General features: G+C 45.3%; 1 protein-coding gene across 3 annotated transcripts in view; it reads left to right on the forward strand.

Moving 5' to 3' along the window:
* Positions 1-15988, forward strand: part of CPLX2 (complexin 2) — a 1259387-nt gene that overhangs the window by 1172863 nt on the left and 70536 nt on the right. For all 3 annotated transcript variants that reach the window (XM_069651446.1, XM_069651444.1, XM_069651445.1), the window contains one exon: positions 2404-2579. In XM_069651446.1, coding sequence (XP_069507547.1) covers positions 2404-2579 — 176 coding nt within the window. The remainder of the gene's footprint in view (positions 1-2403; positions 2580-15988) is intronic.

The raw sequence follows: 15988 nt of genomic DNA on the forward strand, positions 1-15988 counted from the left end.
TTGCGCATTTTTTGCAAGAAGTTGCAAAATTACACTAATGTGGTACGTCGCTTTGAGCATGGGCTGACAGGAAAATATCCGACGTCTTCAACCCAATGTTTACAGCAACATTTCATCAGCATGAATGGTCATGAGTTTAAATCGAATCTATAACCTGAATCTCTTAAAAGGTCAGCCAAACTGTTGGGACGGGGATACGATTTTCCCGCACTCCCAAGCGCTTTATGATAAGGTGAAGACGACAAGAGATACTGTAAGTGACAAGGGGGTGGGGTCATGCCCTTAAGGCTTCTGTACAATTACATTATTGCTTGTTTTGTAGGTGTAGAACACATGCGGGAATAGCAGCCATCTTAGATATTAGCAACCATATTGTGGCACAAAGCTAAAACGTAGCGCAGCAGTCAGCACTCCAGGCCTAGGCCGCGAAAACATGAGCAAGGGAATAGGTTGTATCCACACACTGATGAGAAAGGCCAGAACTGTATAGCCCATGAAACCATTAATTGTCCTAAAATGTTGCCAACCTTCTCGCCCTGGGAAGAATGTGCTGTGCAAGGCCACAGGAGGAGGAATGAGTGTCTGTGAATGGTGCAATCCCATGAGAAGGAGGGGCAGGGCCTCCTAACCCCACCAGTACCAATCCTAAGTTATAGCACCCCAATGCCCTGGCTATAGGGCCCCTGAATTCCAATGTACCAGATAACCCCAGACCACTAAACATAAACCTGTTGGACCCCCAATCTATCAGAAAGATCAGAAAGCAGGACACTCCAGCCTTCACTCCTAGGTCACCTGATTTGTGCTACGAGTTGCAGGGGGGAATTAAATTATAGCCCAGGACGAAAGTGGGAGACCTTGGAGGAATGCTGGCCTGTCTGGGAGCAATTGAAGTGGGTGAGTTAGTATGACCTCGGCTTTCCCCCTGGGCCCCTGTCTGTCGTACCAGGTGCAATGTTACATAGATATAGATGTGTCTTTCTTAGTTAGCGATATAGTGGTTATTTAGCAACCTCCTGACCAATGATGACAGCAGCATCGCCCACATGGAAGAATATGGATGGACGGGGCTGGGACCAATGGCCTGGAATCCCCTATGGAGCAGGTGAGCCTATGTGTAGGGTCTCACCAACCAGCAGTGCAGGTTTCTACTGCATGTAATGATGTCACTGATGACGCTGTGTATCTTTATAATGTACTGCTCATGCAGATTTTGCCAGAGTGTTCCGTGGCAGCAGAGTTCTTGGTTGGCACTTTTTCCTTTTGTGTGGAAATAAAACCTGTTATCCTTGCAACATGTGTATTGGGCCTTTTTCCCTAGTGGCTTTCCTGCAAAACCCTGCCCGACTCAAACAGAGTTAAATTCGAACGATTTGGTATTCGGATTAATTTATTCACTCAGGCTTATTTCCCAGAAGAACACCCCCTGTTGATATTGATATGACTTTGCCTATTGACAGGTAGGTAGGTACTGTAGTCGATTTGTATCAACTCTGTGCAGCATGCCATAGGGTAGGCAGAATCCTCAGGGGAGTAGAGTTTTAATGGAATGGAGGATGATCTGGTCTCTTCGCTGCTGTTTAGTGTGTCTGGGCTTGCTCCCACTCACACAAGGGGTCCCTTTATTCTCATTACAAGTAGATCCACATTTCAAAAATCCTCAATAGGGCCTCCGTCACCTCATGCATGCTCCAAGATGGTGGTTGATCCGTGGCTAAAATGTGCATCAATAACCTCTCCCTGATGCCAAAGCATATAGCTGATGCATGTGACCTTATTGAGAATGTGTGTACTGGAGAGCCAGCATTGCAGGTAAGCGCCTTTTTTATTTATTGCTGAGTTGCATCCTACAATCATTTTCATTCATGCATCTGCAGATAACTGGATGTAGCAGGACTATGAGTAAAACACAACTGAAATGTGCTTGTACCTTCTCCACCTCAGTCTCTGGCATGGTTTCTTAAGCGGGTACAGGTAACTACTAGTTTGATAATCGCACTATATATATATATATGGCAAAAAAGTGCAGAATTCTTTCGTTTTGCTGATTTACGATATTGCAAGGGGTTGATAGCATTAAAGTGATCTTGTGAGCAGCAGAGCAACTCGTGTGCTGTGGGATGCTGTTACACTATGCTTCCCTCTGTGCTAACTTAATTTGCCCCCCTGTCTCTTTTTCCGGATTCCTTCACTCTTCGGTGATGAATTTGTGATTTCTGCATCCAGATAGTAATGCCCATTGTAAAAAACTGCATTAAATAATTGAACTAATACAAATAAACCACAGGGCTTTTTTATTAAATCATCGTGCACCCAAATACTGATTTTTGTCTACCTGCACCCTGAAATGACAAACAAATGGCTGATAACTCGGGACTGTGATCGTGTTTGTCTTCTCCTCAGGGGCCACCAAGGACATGGGTAAGATGCTGGGAGGTGAGGAGGAGAAGGACCCTGATGCCCAGAAGAAGGAAGAAGAGAGGCAGGAAGCTCTCCGCCAACAGGAGGAGGAGCGCAAAGCCAAGCACGCCCGGATGGAGGCTGAGCGCGAAAAGGTCCGGCAACAGATCAGAGACAAGGTAACCGCCCTGGAGTGCTCCCATTTGAAGTACCTTTCTCATGCACTGGAGTACCCACATCTATCACAGGAGCAACCACATCTATCACAGGAGCACCCACATCAGTCACAGGCGTCCCAACATCTATCACAGTAGATCCTGCAACCTCAAAGGAGATCCCACAACTATCATTGGTCATCCACATGTATGGGCGTCTTCCCATCCAGCACAGGAGCTCACACCTATCATTGGAGTACTCCCATCTTTCATAGATCATGAGCACGCAGCACATGAATCACTGCATCTATCAGGCTAGTCCCCACATCTGCCATAGGAGCACCCACATTAATCGTAGGGATCCCAGGAGTCCCGAAATGTACACCAGGAGCTCCCACGTCTATTGCAGGAGCACTCACATCGATCATAGGAGACCACACGTCTGTCATAGACCATCTGCCTTCTCAAGTGTCCCGGCATCCATCGTATTAGTCCCCACATCTGCAGGAGGATCTTCCTCATTCACATGGATATTCACATCTCCAACAGGGTTCATTTTTTCTCATGTGTACTTGTGGTATATGGGTGACTGGAATCAGTCCAGAGCCAGGTATGCATAAACAGAAAAGACTTGCTTTATTGTTTCAAGTACAGAAAGGAAGGTAAGTAAGGAGAGCAGGCTAAATGCATCTTTTCTCTTTGGCTCTCTGTCTCTCCATCCCCAAACGTCATTCCTGGAACCTGGGTGACACCCAGGTTCCAGACCCCTCGTCACATTCCAATCACCACTACACTTATACACACTGCTCATTCAGCCAGTGCTAGGGCACAACAGTACTCTCCAAAACAGGATTATTTTGCCCTTAGACGTTATCTCGTTAATAGCTTGACCCACCACTCCAGTATTCACCATCATGATGGGTGTACTGTTTGCTCAGGAATATCAGATTGGCAACAGGTATATTTTATGCTCTGGAAAAAACACACAGATACCAGGATGATGTGGTTTTTGTGCTGGGTGATGTGCCTTTTAAGAGTATGCAGTGATTACCACGAATAACACAATGGGGCTCATTACGAGTTTGGAGGCAGCCATGCCCTTAATAAGGGCATGGCTGCCTCCAAACTCGGGTCCGGGTCCCGCAAAAGGGGACTTACTGGGCCATTCGGACCTTGGAGGGCCCGGCATTTCCCCATCCAGGGAACCCGGACCTGGTACATCCGCATTCCCATTCGAGCCCCCATAGGGCTCAATGGGAATGGGGAGCATGCTAACAACGGGACCGTTAATGATGGGCCCGTTGTTAGCATGCTGGGCCGCTCGCGGGACCCGCAAAGGACTTCTGGTAAAACCAGGCGTCCAGAGCGGGTCCCGCAAGGGGACCTCATAATGGGGCGGCAAGGCGTTAACGGCTCCGGCACCTATACCGGCGCTGTTAACCCCTTACCGCCCTTCTTGTAATGAGGCCCAATAACAAATCACATTACAACAAACCAAAAATAATGATTTCCAAAATAACGAATTTGTAAAAAAACTAAAAAAGGGGTTGGGATTGGGAATAGTGGTTTTGGGGGTAGGGGAAAAGTATTAGGACAAAATAAGAAGGTTTGTGGGGGGGGAATCCCCCAAAAACAACAAAAAATTAATTTGTTATTTTGGAATTCATTATCATGGTATTAGTTGTAATTGGATAAGTTATTTTGGATTAGTTTAATTTTAAACTACACAGTGGGGCCCTTAGGACGAGCCATTTCGTAGCTTCTGTATTTTAAAAAGCGAGTTTACATTTAGTTTAAAATATATAGAGAGCCCGTGTTTGCTCCCAGAAAATCTCGGCACTGATAAAAGAAGCACCAGATGAGTGGGGCCCACTTGCAGGCTTTGTGCAATACAGTTATAATAAAAGGGACCCAAGTTATTTTAGGGTGTACTTGTTGTCAAACTGGTAGTACCGAAGAAAGCCTGTTTCTGTAATTCGTTTATGGCTCTTGGCTAGCAATTATCCCAGCACACACTATTAAGAAAAGCTCTTGGGTTTATGGATGTTTTGGGAAAGAAATGGCACCTGCTAAGATTTATAAAAGGCATCCTTTGATGATGTGCTATAATTTCACATGATATTAAATTAAAATACCAAGTATTTAGGGAGCAGGGCTCAAGGTGCATGGACCCTTTAAAGATCTCTTGCCGTAAATCCAAGGTGACTTTCAGCTAAAATATCCCCTCATCCCAAGGCACTGCACTACGAGCTGCGCTGCCAGCGCGTTCAAGTCACTGATGGCACCGCATAGCCATATGGCTCCTGGAAGGTGGCCTACGGTTGATGCCAGGAGCCGGGATCGTAGAACTTGGAAAAGCCCTGTTATGGCTCACGGCTGTAACCGTCCTCATGGGGGACTTCCTGTCAGCCCCAATAGGCTTCTGTCTGTGGATGCCCTCACACAGGCCAGGTGGCCGGTGCCAGGAAGACCCAAGCAATAGAAGGACAACCTGTGGCTTGCAGTCTACCCCCTACCATGGGCGACAAAAGCATGCAAGACACTTAGCGCAAGTTCCACTTGGTCCCGCCCTAAATACTCTAGGTTCTCAAACGCCCTCGGCTACATTAAGTCACCTAACTGTGGCCTGATGCTCTAAATTGGGACCTGCCATATGGAACAGACAATGATGAGCGTAGAAGGCCTACAGCCCAACCTGGTAACGTGTCACAACTTGACATGAGAGAAATAGGGTCATTGCAGTGCAAGGATCTTACCAAAGGTGTCACAGAACATAGTTAGCATAGGAAGTCACAGAGCATACCACACACACGTATTGCGTCCAATCGCATGCTCTAATTCATGTCACAACTCTTATGAAAAGGCCACCTCTTGCTGCATCATGCACCACGACATGCTATGCTGCAAATAACTGATGTAACATGGCAGAGCCATCCTGGCAGGATTGGAATTGGAGCGTAGTTGGAGGCTGTATGCGATGTATCTGAGCTACCGCAGTGATCCATGCACTGGGGTTGTATGCTTTGGTGTGTGAGATGATTCGCGCAGAGCTCTGTCGCGCGAGTAATCCCTGCGCAACGAAGCTGTGATGCAATGAAAGTAAGGCTGTTTGGGTAGTGTGTCATACAGTGGATGGGAAGCAGAGTAACTCTTACACCAAATAACGGAACCAATTCAGGAAGATGGCTGTTTTATTATAAATTGTCTAAAACAAGGAGGTACAACGGACATCATTGGACATCGCACAAGCTCTCTCGGCGCATCATACAAAAATCATACTTATATCGTAAAGATTTGTCACACGTGACGTCATACTATGTGGTAAATAAGAGAATCCTATGGGGGGTTGTGATACGCTCAAGGGGAACATCTAAGTATACTTTCTATAAGGGGTTCGTTTGTGATTGGGCCCCTAATGTCAGGTGGACAACTTGTGCCCACCCTTAGTGCAAGTCATTTTTATTACTATGAGGTACACAGTATATCATTGGCTCTCAAACTATAAGGCCCTTCGTTATATGGTCCTCTACAATTGGTTGGCACGCTTGTGCCAATCTGGAAAATTCGGCTCACTAGCAGCACGTAAGCTCATACCCCAGGCGCCAGAAGGTGAACTTGACTGTACATCACCACACAATTAGTCCATTATCTCTCATCACCCATGCCTTCTGCCATGAAGATTGTCTTTGAACTTGGCCTTGAAAGGTATCCTTGCTTCTGGGAATATAAGGGAGGGTGTGCATGCACTATCGTTATTCTGCAACTCCTCATCCGCTTCTATTTCCATCCTTTGCTCACATGACAGGAGACCATGATCTGGTCTATTTTTCAGCATTAAAGTGTCTTAAATGAATAAAACTTGGCATCCATGGTGTTCTTTCTTTGCAACTTAACAAAGGATGGTTCAGCATCTCACATTCACTGGCTTCAAGAATAGATAACCAGTCTTGGCTGCTTCATCCTTGACACCAGGCCAGATACCCCTTCCAGATTCATCCATGATCTCAGCTAATTCTTTGCTGCGACACAGCTCTCGACTCTTCTCTTTATGGGTTTAAGCTTACTAAAGTTATGACAACGATGTCCAGTTTCTATACAATGGCAGTTTCGCCTGCAATCTATTCACTACTCATAGCCAGCTTCTAAGATTACTTGATCTACTTGCGTTACAGCTTCCGTACAGTTATTGAACGACTTGCATTTTCTGCAGTGCTCTTCACATGTGCAATGTTCTTTTCGCATATGCGTGTTTACTCAATTCTTTACTTCATCATCAGTTTCTATAAGGGTCATGCATCTTTTTCTTCAGCCAGTCTTCTCAGTGCATCACGATTATCTCTTGTGCCATCACCAGCTCCTTTTCTTGCTCTTTTTCATATTCCTTCAGGGACTTCCTTCATGAGATTGTCATCTCTTCGGGAATACATCTGATAGGGTTTTCTCAGTGGATACCGTCTCTTGAAGATTCGCTGCAAAATGGTCACAACTGCTGGTGAAGCATGGCACAATTTCAGGCTTCAAGCATGAAGGTGGTAGGGGTGCGGGATTTCCTGCAGAGGTATTCGGCTGCTCCTGTACAATAATGTACCCAAGGGCGTTTGAGAACCATTCGTTATTTCAATGACGACAAAGTGAGGGATGAAGAGGAAGACCCTGCAGGCACCGCATGCACCCAGAAATCAATCGGCCATCCTCGATCTGCTTCGTAGTGGCCTAGAGTCTGACCGGGTCACACCCCAGGGCATTCCCACCCCCAAGCACGTCTGGCACAAGCGGCGCTGCTGCCGAGGTGAGCCCATTAAAGGGAAGCAGTTTGGGTGTTGTAGCAGGCCGTGGCTCTCCATAACACAGAGTAGCAGTGAGAGGGACAGCAAGGAGTTATACACAGCAGCAGTACGCCAGAGGGTAAGAGGTTGCAGACCAAGTAATTGAAGCGCTGCTTATCACTGCAACGTGGGAGAAGCGGGTGGCAGACTGGAGGAGGAGGTGCATGACAGGAGTCATACCGGAAGAGTGTGGGGCTAAAATATTTCCATCCGGCGTAACGTCTCAACACAATATTGTAGGTGACATCATATCCTCTACGCTTAACTCCCCTGCTGGTGGTTGAAACAATGCACTCCATATTCAGGAGTCATTATATCCTATACCCAAAACTCCCCCTGTGGAGGTTAAAAGAATACATATTTTTCTTGGTTTCGTATTCGATTCCTGGGCATTTTATATTAAGCATTCAAGAGGATTGTGATGCCTGGGTGAAATTAAATGGTGAATACAAGGAGGCGATCTTCATCATTCATAGTTTTACTCTGTGGACATCAATATTGAATTGGAATCCAAGGACTAGTTCTAGCGGAATCGACCTGGGCTGTTAGCATCCCTGTGTGATTTTACACGGAGTGAGGGACTATCCCAGCACCATCTGGAAGTGACAGTGGGAGGTACTCCTGTCTGAAGATAGCTGGGAATAGGAAAGGCACAGGAAAATGTTGGTACTATATTGGCTGTCCCACCACCATCTGGAAGTGACAGAGGGTGGAACTACTGTCTGAATATAGCTGGGATCTGGAGTTTGCGCCTAGAGAGAACTTATTTTCACTTCTTGAGATGATCCTCGTCCATAGAACAGTGGCAGTGGCAGACATTCTGGTCAGGAGATAGCTGAGAACTGTTTAGTTATTAGTTATCGACAACACCATGCATAATTTAGAGTCACCACCCACCTTTTTGGCTACACCCGGCGAACCTTTAATTCCCTGGGAAGATTGGAGAGATTTGTTTAAATTGTATTTTGTGGCATCGGGTGGAAAAAGATACTCGGATGAGAGGAAGTATTCTACAATAATGTGTTGTTTAAAGGCAGAAGCAGTAACACATTATCATAAAATTGACAGATGTGGCTGATGGTGCAGCTGATGGTTGGAGGGGTGATGGAGAAGGTTTGTATTCAATGGCAATGACAATATTAGAGGTACAGTTTGGCAAACAGATCAATATAGTCTTAGAGAGGTATACATTTATTTATTTAGTTGGTTATTTATATAGCGCACCTAACCCAGGTGTATCTAGGCACTTTCTTAAGAAGACAGGGAGTGGGGGAGGCAGTGGACTCATTTGTGCTATTGGCATCAGGCGAATGTACAGGAAATGAAGATGAGTATATCAGAGACCAACTCATGATGCATACATCTAACCCTAAAATTCAAGAAAGGTTGTGGCAGACAAAGAATTCTCCTTTACTGGATGCATTGGCAATAGCCATGGGTATGGAATTAACTAGCATGTGTTTAAAGGAGGTGAATTCTAAGAAAAACAAGGAGAGTGCACAGGCCATTGTAGATAAAGAGGAAGAAATTGTGAGTGGTACCGATGAATCGAAAGTATGTTTAGTCAGAAAATACACCAAAATGGGTACGAGTCATTATGGAGGGAGTGGGCCTATTTTGTCTGGGGGGAATAATGCATCTGTACACGATAACTGCAAGGGACAATGCACCAGGTGTGGGTTTGAGAAACACGCCATGAATCACAAGGAATGCCCAATCATGAGAGTGAAATGTAGACGTTGTGGTAAAATGGGGCATTTCACTAGGTTGTGCAAATTTAACAACAAAACTATAGAGACGGAAAGAGACGTTAAATATGTGGGAGAAGGGAGAAGTGAGTGGGCAAACAAAATTGTACATATTGTGGGAGGTATAGAGAACAATGATGAAGAAGAATATGTGCCTCTGGAAGTGGAAATTATAGTGGCGGGTGTCTAGTGAAAGCATTAGCTGACTCTGGGTCTCCATATACCATAATTTCAGAAAGTAACTACAAGGAAATCTGGGGCAAAAAAAGTCACATATTACACAACACTGACATTATGCAAGAGCATATGGTGGGGGGAGGATTCATATCAAAGGTTTTGTGTAGGGTGACATTGCTTATGGTGACAAGAACATAAGAGCAAAAATGTAGGTGGCTGTCAATGGTGATTGCTTATTAGGTTGGCAGCATCAAGGGAAGTTGGGCCTTGAGTTACATCCAGGTAAACAGATGCATTTCAGTTAAATACGGCAGAAAAATTAGCTAAAGAGGTGGGACTCAAGTTCAAGAAGGTGTTTGAGCATGTCATAGGTAAACTTCAGGGGTATTGCCATAAGATTGAATTGTCTGCCCATGCTACACCATCTGTGTACAAAGTACGCAATCTTCCATTGGGTGTGAGAGGGAAAGTGAGGTAGGAAGTTCGGGTTCTATGCGAGCAAGGCATAATAGAACCAATTGAAAGCAGTGAATGGTTGATCCCAAATGTGGTCACTCAATGCCCGTATGGTCGCATTAGATTATGTGCTGACTTAAGGGACCTCAATAACTCTATTTGGGTCAATAGACACCCATTTTCTAAGTTCAATGAGATACTAATAACCATGGAGGAGGTGGAATTGTACACTACTCTGGATCCTTCATCAGCATATTACCAGATTGACTTGCACACTTAATTTTCGGGCCTTAACGGCTTTCATCACCCCGATGGGTGCTTACCAATGTAAAAGGTTGCTTTTTGGGGTTAGCATCGGCATCTGCCATATTTCAAAAGATTATGGAGGCTATGCTGGGGGACATTCCGGGAGTGAAGTGTTTTCAGGATAACATATTAATTGGGGCAAAGAATGAAAGTGAACATGATGCCAGAGTCTTTGAAGTATTAAGAAGACTGGAAAAGGCTGGTTTGACGGTCAGGTTAAGCAAGTGCCAATTTAAAGTAAATCAAGTATCATATTTGGGGCATAGGCTCACCAAAGAGGGCATGATTCCACATCCGGAAATGCTGGATGCTATCATGGCGGTGAAATCGCCTACCAACAAAGATGAGCTGAAATCCTCTTTAGGGTTAATAGAGTTTTATTCCACATTTGTTGGGAATCTGGCTGTAAAAAGCCAACTGCTTAGAGTTTTGCCTAAGGAGAAGAAAGAGTTATGTTGGAGTATAGAGGAAGAAACTGCTATCAGGGGTCTTAAGGAAGGAATTGCAAATGCACCCACATTGTATAGATTTGGCCCTTTGGCGGAAACTATTGTGTCAGTGGATGGGTGTGCATCAGGTTTGGAGGTGGTCTTGAGCCAGGTCAGGAAAGGCAGAGACGTGCCAGAGGCTTTTGCATCTAGATCCCTATCTGACACAGAATTGAGATACTCGACCATTGAACAAGAAAGGTTGCATGTTATTGGGCTTCTGTATATTTTAAGACCTCCATCTGGGCATAACTTACAAAATCAGGAGTGACCAGAAGCCTTTGGCACATCTATTCTCTACAAAAGTATTAGGTCTAGCGACCCCCAGAATAGCTAGATGGTTAGCAGCATTACAGAGATACAATTTCACTGTAGAGTATATTTCAGGGAAGTGCAATCCAGTGGCAGATTGTTTATGTAGAGCACCCATGGAGGGGGTGGAGCCACGGGACGATGTAGGGGATGAGTGGATTACACAAATTAAGAGTTTGGTGTGTGATGTCTTTTCGAAAAAGGTGTGGATAGAGGGTGTGAAAGAAGATCAAGAGATGAGAGAGGCTGTAGTAGGCATGGAGCAAGGTTGGCGCACAAGTGCCACTAAAAGTAATCCATATTACAAATTCAGAGAGGGGTTGAGCAGCTCAGAGTGGGGTCTAGCTCGGGGGGAGAATCTGATTGCCCCTTTATCCTTACTGGGTGAACTTACTAGCAGAGCACCCAATGGTCATTTGAGAATAAGTCTTAATAAACGAAGATTAAGATCAAGGTGTTGGTGGCTGGGAAGGGATGCTATGGAAGAACCTGAGGTGGGACAATGTATTCCATATTCTGTAAGTGACAAATCCGTGAAAACACATACAGTGGAGACTGGTAGTGTGGACGTTCCGGAGAGGCCTTGGGAGAAGATTGCAATAGACTTTATGGGTCCCATGTGCAGACTTGGGCAAGAGAATAGGTTTGCGATAGTGGTAGATGACTACGCTTCCAGGTGGTTTGAAGTTGAGTTTGTAGATAGCATATCAACAGGAGCTAAAATTGACTTTTTGGAAAAGTTGTTTGCCAGGGAAGCTTATCCCAAAGTTATAGTATCTGACAATGGTGTTCAGTTGGTATCGAATGAAACTAGACAATACTTAGAACTTCATGGAATTGAAAACCATTGTATAAATCCTAGAGCATATGGCTTAGTGGAACGCACAAATTGCATATTCAAAGAATCTTTGCAATTGTCTTTGGCTAGTGGGCTGAAGTGGAAAAAAGGTACACACGACATGTTGATGGTGCATCGTGTCACACCACATGTATTAATGGGCATATCACCATTCTGTATGATGAGAGGTAGAAATATGGGTTCTGATATTTTTCCGGATTGGTTAATGAATCAGCAAGAGGGAGTCAGGAGAACAGATGTGAGTAGGGAGCAAGGATTGATAGTGGGTGATGCAGTAAGGATATAAAAGCTGGTTAGAGTACCCAAAGGATGTTCTCAATACTTTCACCCAATTGTAATTACCAAAGTCGGTCAGAAACATGTGGTGACGAGTGGTGGTAAATGCTGGAGCATGAGCCGAGTGGCGGTCATGAAATATCCTGAAGCATGGGATGGTAACAGGGGTAACATCACATACAATGAAGTGGGGGATGAATGGTAGATGGGGGTTACTTTACAAGAAGAAAATGAGAGTGGAAATAAATTTGAGGGTGTACTTATCTCTGGTGATCAGAGAAGACTATCCACTGATGTTATTGCCAACAGGTCTCAGCCCACATGTAGTGAAAGGTCTGACAACCGTGGTGATGGTCAGGATAGCGGAAACGACACCAAAGGATGCATGAGGAAAAGACCAGTGAAATGCAATGATTACAAAATGTATAAATTATATTGTTGTTATCCAAGCATCATAAATAAGACCTGTGCATTGTGTATCTCTCTAATATTCAAATATCAGTTTTCAGTTCATGATGTTTCATGTTACCCTTTCAAGTGCCAGGTGAAGCTAAGCTAATTTTGTGACTTATAATTTCTCTCCACAAAATGGTCTATGTAAAGATTTCATGTTTAACATATGCCACCCATAAGGGGGATTGTATGTTGTATCCTTTGGTGCGTGGGATGACTCGTGCAGAGCTCCCTCACCCGAGTCATTCCCACCACCGAAGCTGTGATGTGTTAATTCAAATGACAGTTGAACTGTCCAATCTTGCTGGGCCCTTGCTGTCAAGAGGGTATTTCCTTATTACAGACTATAAATAATAAACATACATAAAGAACTCAATACTGTTTTACCTTTGTTAATTGAACTGGCTGCATCAGACAGAGATATTCAATGGGCCTCCATGAACAGCATGGGCCACCTAAGAGCTGTGGTATGCCGGGCTCCTCGCACAAGCCACAAGGACTGAGGAGAAGTCAGCCAGCAGCAAGTACATTTCAGAGCACGGATGCAGCCTCTTTTGCATCTTCAAATCATTCCTAAAATCTACTTCAGAATTTGGGATGGCCATTATCAACTGTCCCGCTAGTCTCACATATCTAGCTTGATCAGACCCGAGTCCTTCTTCATACTCTTGGCACCATAGTGGAGGGCGACTCAACACTGAGATTTCAATATACTCCCATAGGATTCCCAGGCTAAGCTTGTTCAGACCCTAATTATGCATCTTCTTGGTGCTAAATCAGGGATGCCTCAACACTGAGATAGTAGTCCTCACATCTATAAGTCCACTAGCCACTGGGCTTTGTGCCACAGCTGTTTTCTTGCAGAAGTCTCTTTTTTTCTTACACAGACCACTTGAAGGGCCCTGAGATCTCTCCCTGCCTTGAGGGACTCCACATTGTCCACGCAATCACTCAAGCTTCCAGGCAATAGGCCTCGATACGAGTGACCCAGTCCAGAAATAAAGGTGCTGTTAACAACACTGGCACCTTTATTTCCGGACCGTGTCACTCCGACTCTGCCGATAGGGACACTGAACAACCGGCAGGCATGACCTGCCAGTAGTTCAGGCCCCTACCCGCAGGTTTTTCACTGAAGCCCTGGCACTGTTAAAAACAGTGCCGGTGCGTTAGTGTTCCCATTCCCATGGAGTCCTAGGGGACTCCATGGGAATGTGCACCTACTGTACCGCCACTGCCTGTGATATCCCGGTAACACCGGGATGTCAGGTGGCGGAAACCATAATGCGAGGTTGCTGGTAACCCACCAGTGCTCGTAATCTGGAATAGCAGGACAGGAAGGAAGCCCCCAATGTTAAGTCAGGGCCAGGCCACACTAGACCTGAAGGACAATCAGGATGCTCACTGGTCCAACCCTGGTAGGCACAAAACTATGCTGGCAATGTTGAAAACTGCTCTTTCATGACTTGCTCTTCAGGGAGCCAAGTTACCACCAACATGCTGTGGGGAAAGAGTCCCAGCTTAGAGTGTTACTCAAGATCTGGCTGCATGATTGGAGGCCTCTCAACTCACAATCCATTGGAGTCGTTATTCTGGTCACCACCTTTTCTCGGTATGACACACACCTCAAGAATGTTGGTTTAGGACAGACCTGGTCTCATGCCACCCTTACTTCTATTCCTGCATTGGCCAGAATTAACATCCAGTGATAAGAGCCCTCTATCATTGCTCTTGGAGGCAGTTGTATTGTACGAGAACAATTAACATTTTAGTTCGGGGCAGATTTACCAAACCCCATGCAGTACCTGACACAGCAAACAATGTGCAATGCACCCACAACACTCAGGAGCAGCTCAATCCTTTTACAGACAAGCCGTACTGGAAATCACACAGAAAGGACAATGAAGTGCATAATGGATAGTGAGGGGGAGTGGAGCTGAGGAGGCCTGGCGCTTATGGTGTAGGTCTCAAAACAGCCTTTCTTGATGGGGTTTGCCACATTGCCCTCATTACAAGTTTGGTGGTAGGCTGCTTGGAAATCCGGCGAGATACCACCAAACGGAATTATGGTTACCGGCACTTGGTCTGCTGGAATCACCGGCAGATTGCACGTGCCGGCAAGGGTGGATAATCCCCATTCCATTGAGTCCCATAGGACTCCGTGTGGGGATTGACGGTATTACTGGCAGCGGTAATCCGGTAATACTGGCTGTTTGCCAGTGGAGTGCCTGACCTACCTCTCTTGGCTGGAGGGAAATCATGCCCCCCACCAGCAGATTTGTAGTTTGTTGGTGCGGAAAAGTGCCAGCAAATGTTATTACCGGCACGTTATTTCCGCACTGGCAAATCTGTAATGACCCTATAACCCAGGATGCGTTCACATTCACTCCAGTTTGTGACTCCATGACGGGGGGGGGAGGGGAGTTGGGGACAAGGGGGCGGGGCAAATCCAGCAGAAGGGATTGAAGAGTGAAGAAAGGGTGGCTTGAGGTCTCTGTATCCTGGTAATATGTCTGCTTTTCTTTTTTGTGATTACAATGTTTGAAATTCACCATCAATGTCTAGACACAGGCAGAGGTGGAAAGTGGAATTCACATGGGCCTGGCTCGTTATGGCGCATGGGCAGCCCTGGCTTCAGATAAAGAACCTGGAAGTCCTGACAGCTGTGCAGATCTTCGCAGAGTTGAAGTCATTTGTTGCAGACTTCGAGAAGCTCCTCTTGGAATTTAGGTGGTTCTTCATTGATTTCTTCACCTGCAGACATTGTGGCGTTTTAGGATTCATTTGAATAAAATGGGAGCCACGGCATAAGAATGAGGTTCCCATTGTGTTCAATGATTTCTGTGGCGCTGAACTCATCGGTTTGAGATGTGGCGCTGAGGAGCAACTTGCCACTTTCTACAACGAGGATCTCGTCGAGAATTAATGCTTGGAAAGCGGTCAAGTCCTAAAAGAAAAAGTGGGGGGACTCATTAACATATGCAATCGGATGTGATGTCACCAGAAATTAGCATATCAAGGTGAAATATGGAAATTTCATTCGATTGCCTTTGCATATCCAAACAAATTGAACAGGACGAATGAAATTTGTTCCTTTCGTGAAATCAACACACAAACAAAACACTAAGGGGATATTTCCTTCTAAGAGTGTTTTGAAAACGTTAAATGTGTGCATTTATTAAACTCCAAGAATCAATAACAATGTTTTCCCTGGAATATGCAGTACTGAAATGTGACATTTCAGCTTTAGTTATTTGCGGATTTCATCAGCTTATTTGGGGCAGTGGTGAAGCGTGCAGCCTCTGAACCAGGCCACCATGCTTCGAGTCCCGTGGAGGGGGTGAATTTACAAGTTAAAAATAGATATGACATATTTTCTCATTTTACACAAAGCCTCTAAAATAACCAGGGGGACGGTGTCCACTCTGAGAAAAAAATCGGGTGGACCCTCAGTCCACCTGTGTGTACCCTCGACTCGAGATATGTGCTAGGATCTCCTTAGTGTGCTTTTCCCAGCATGCAACCCAGCAGAGTA

This window comes from Ambystoma mexicanum, chromosome 3p (genome assembly GCF_040938575.1).
Source record: "Ambystoma mexicanum isolate Mex_15411 chromosome 3p, UKY_AmexF1_1, whole genome shotgun sequence".
NCBI lineage: Eukaryota > Metazoa > Chordata > Amphibia > Caudata > Ambystomatidae > Ambystoma > Ambystoma mexicanum.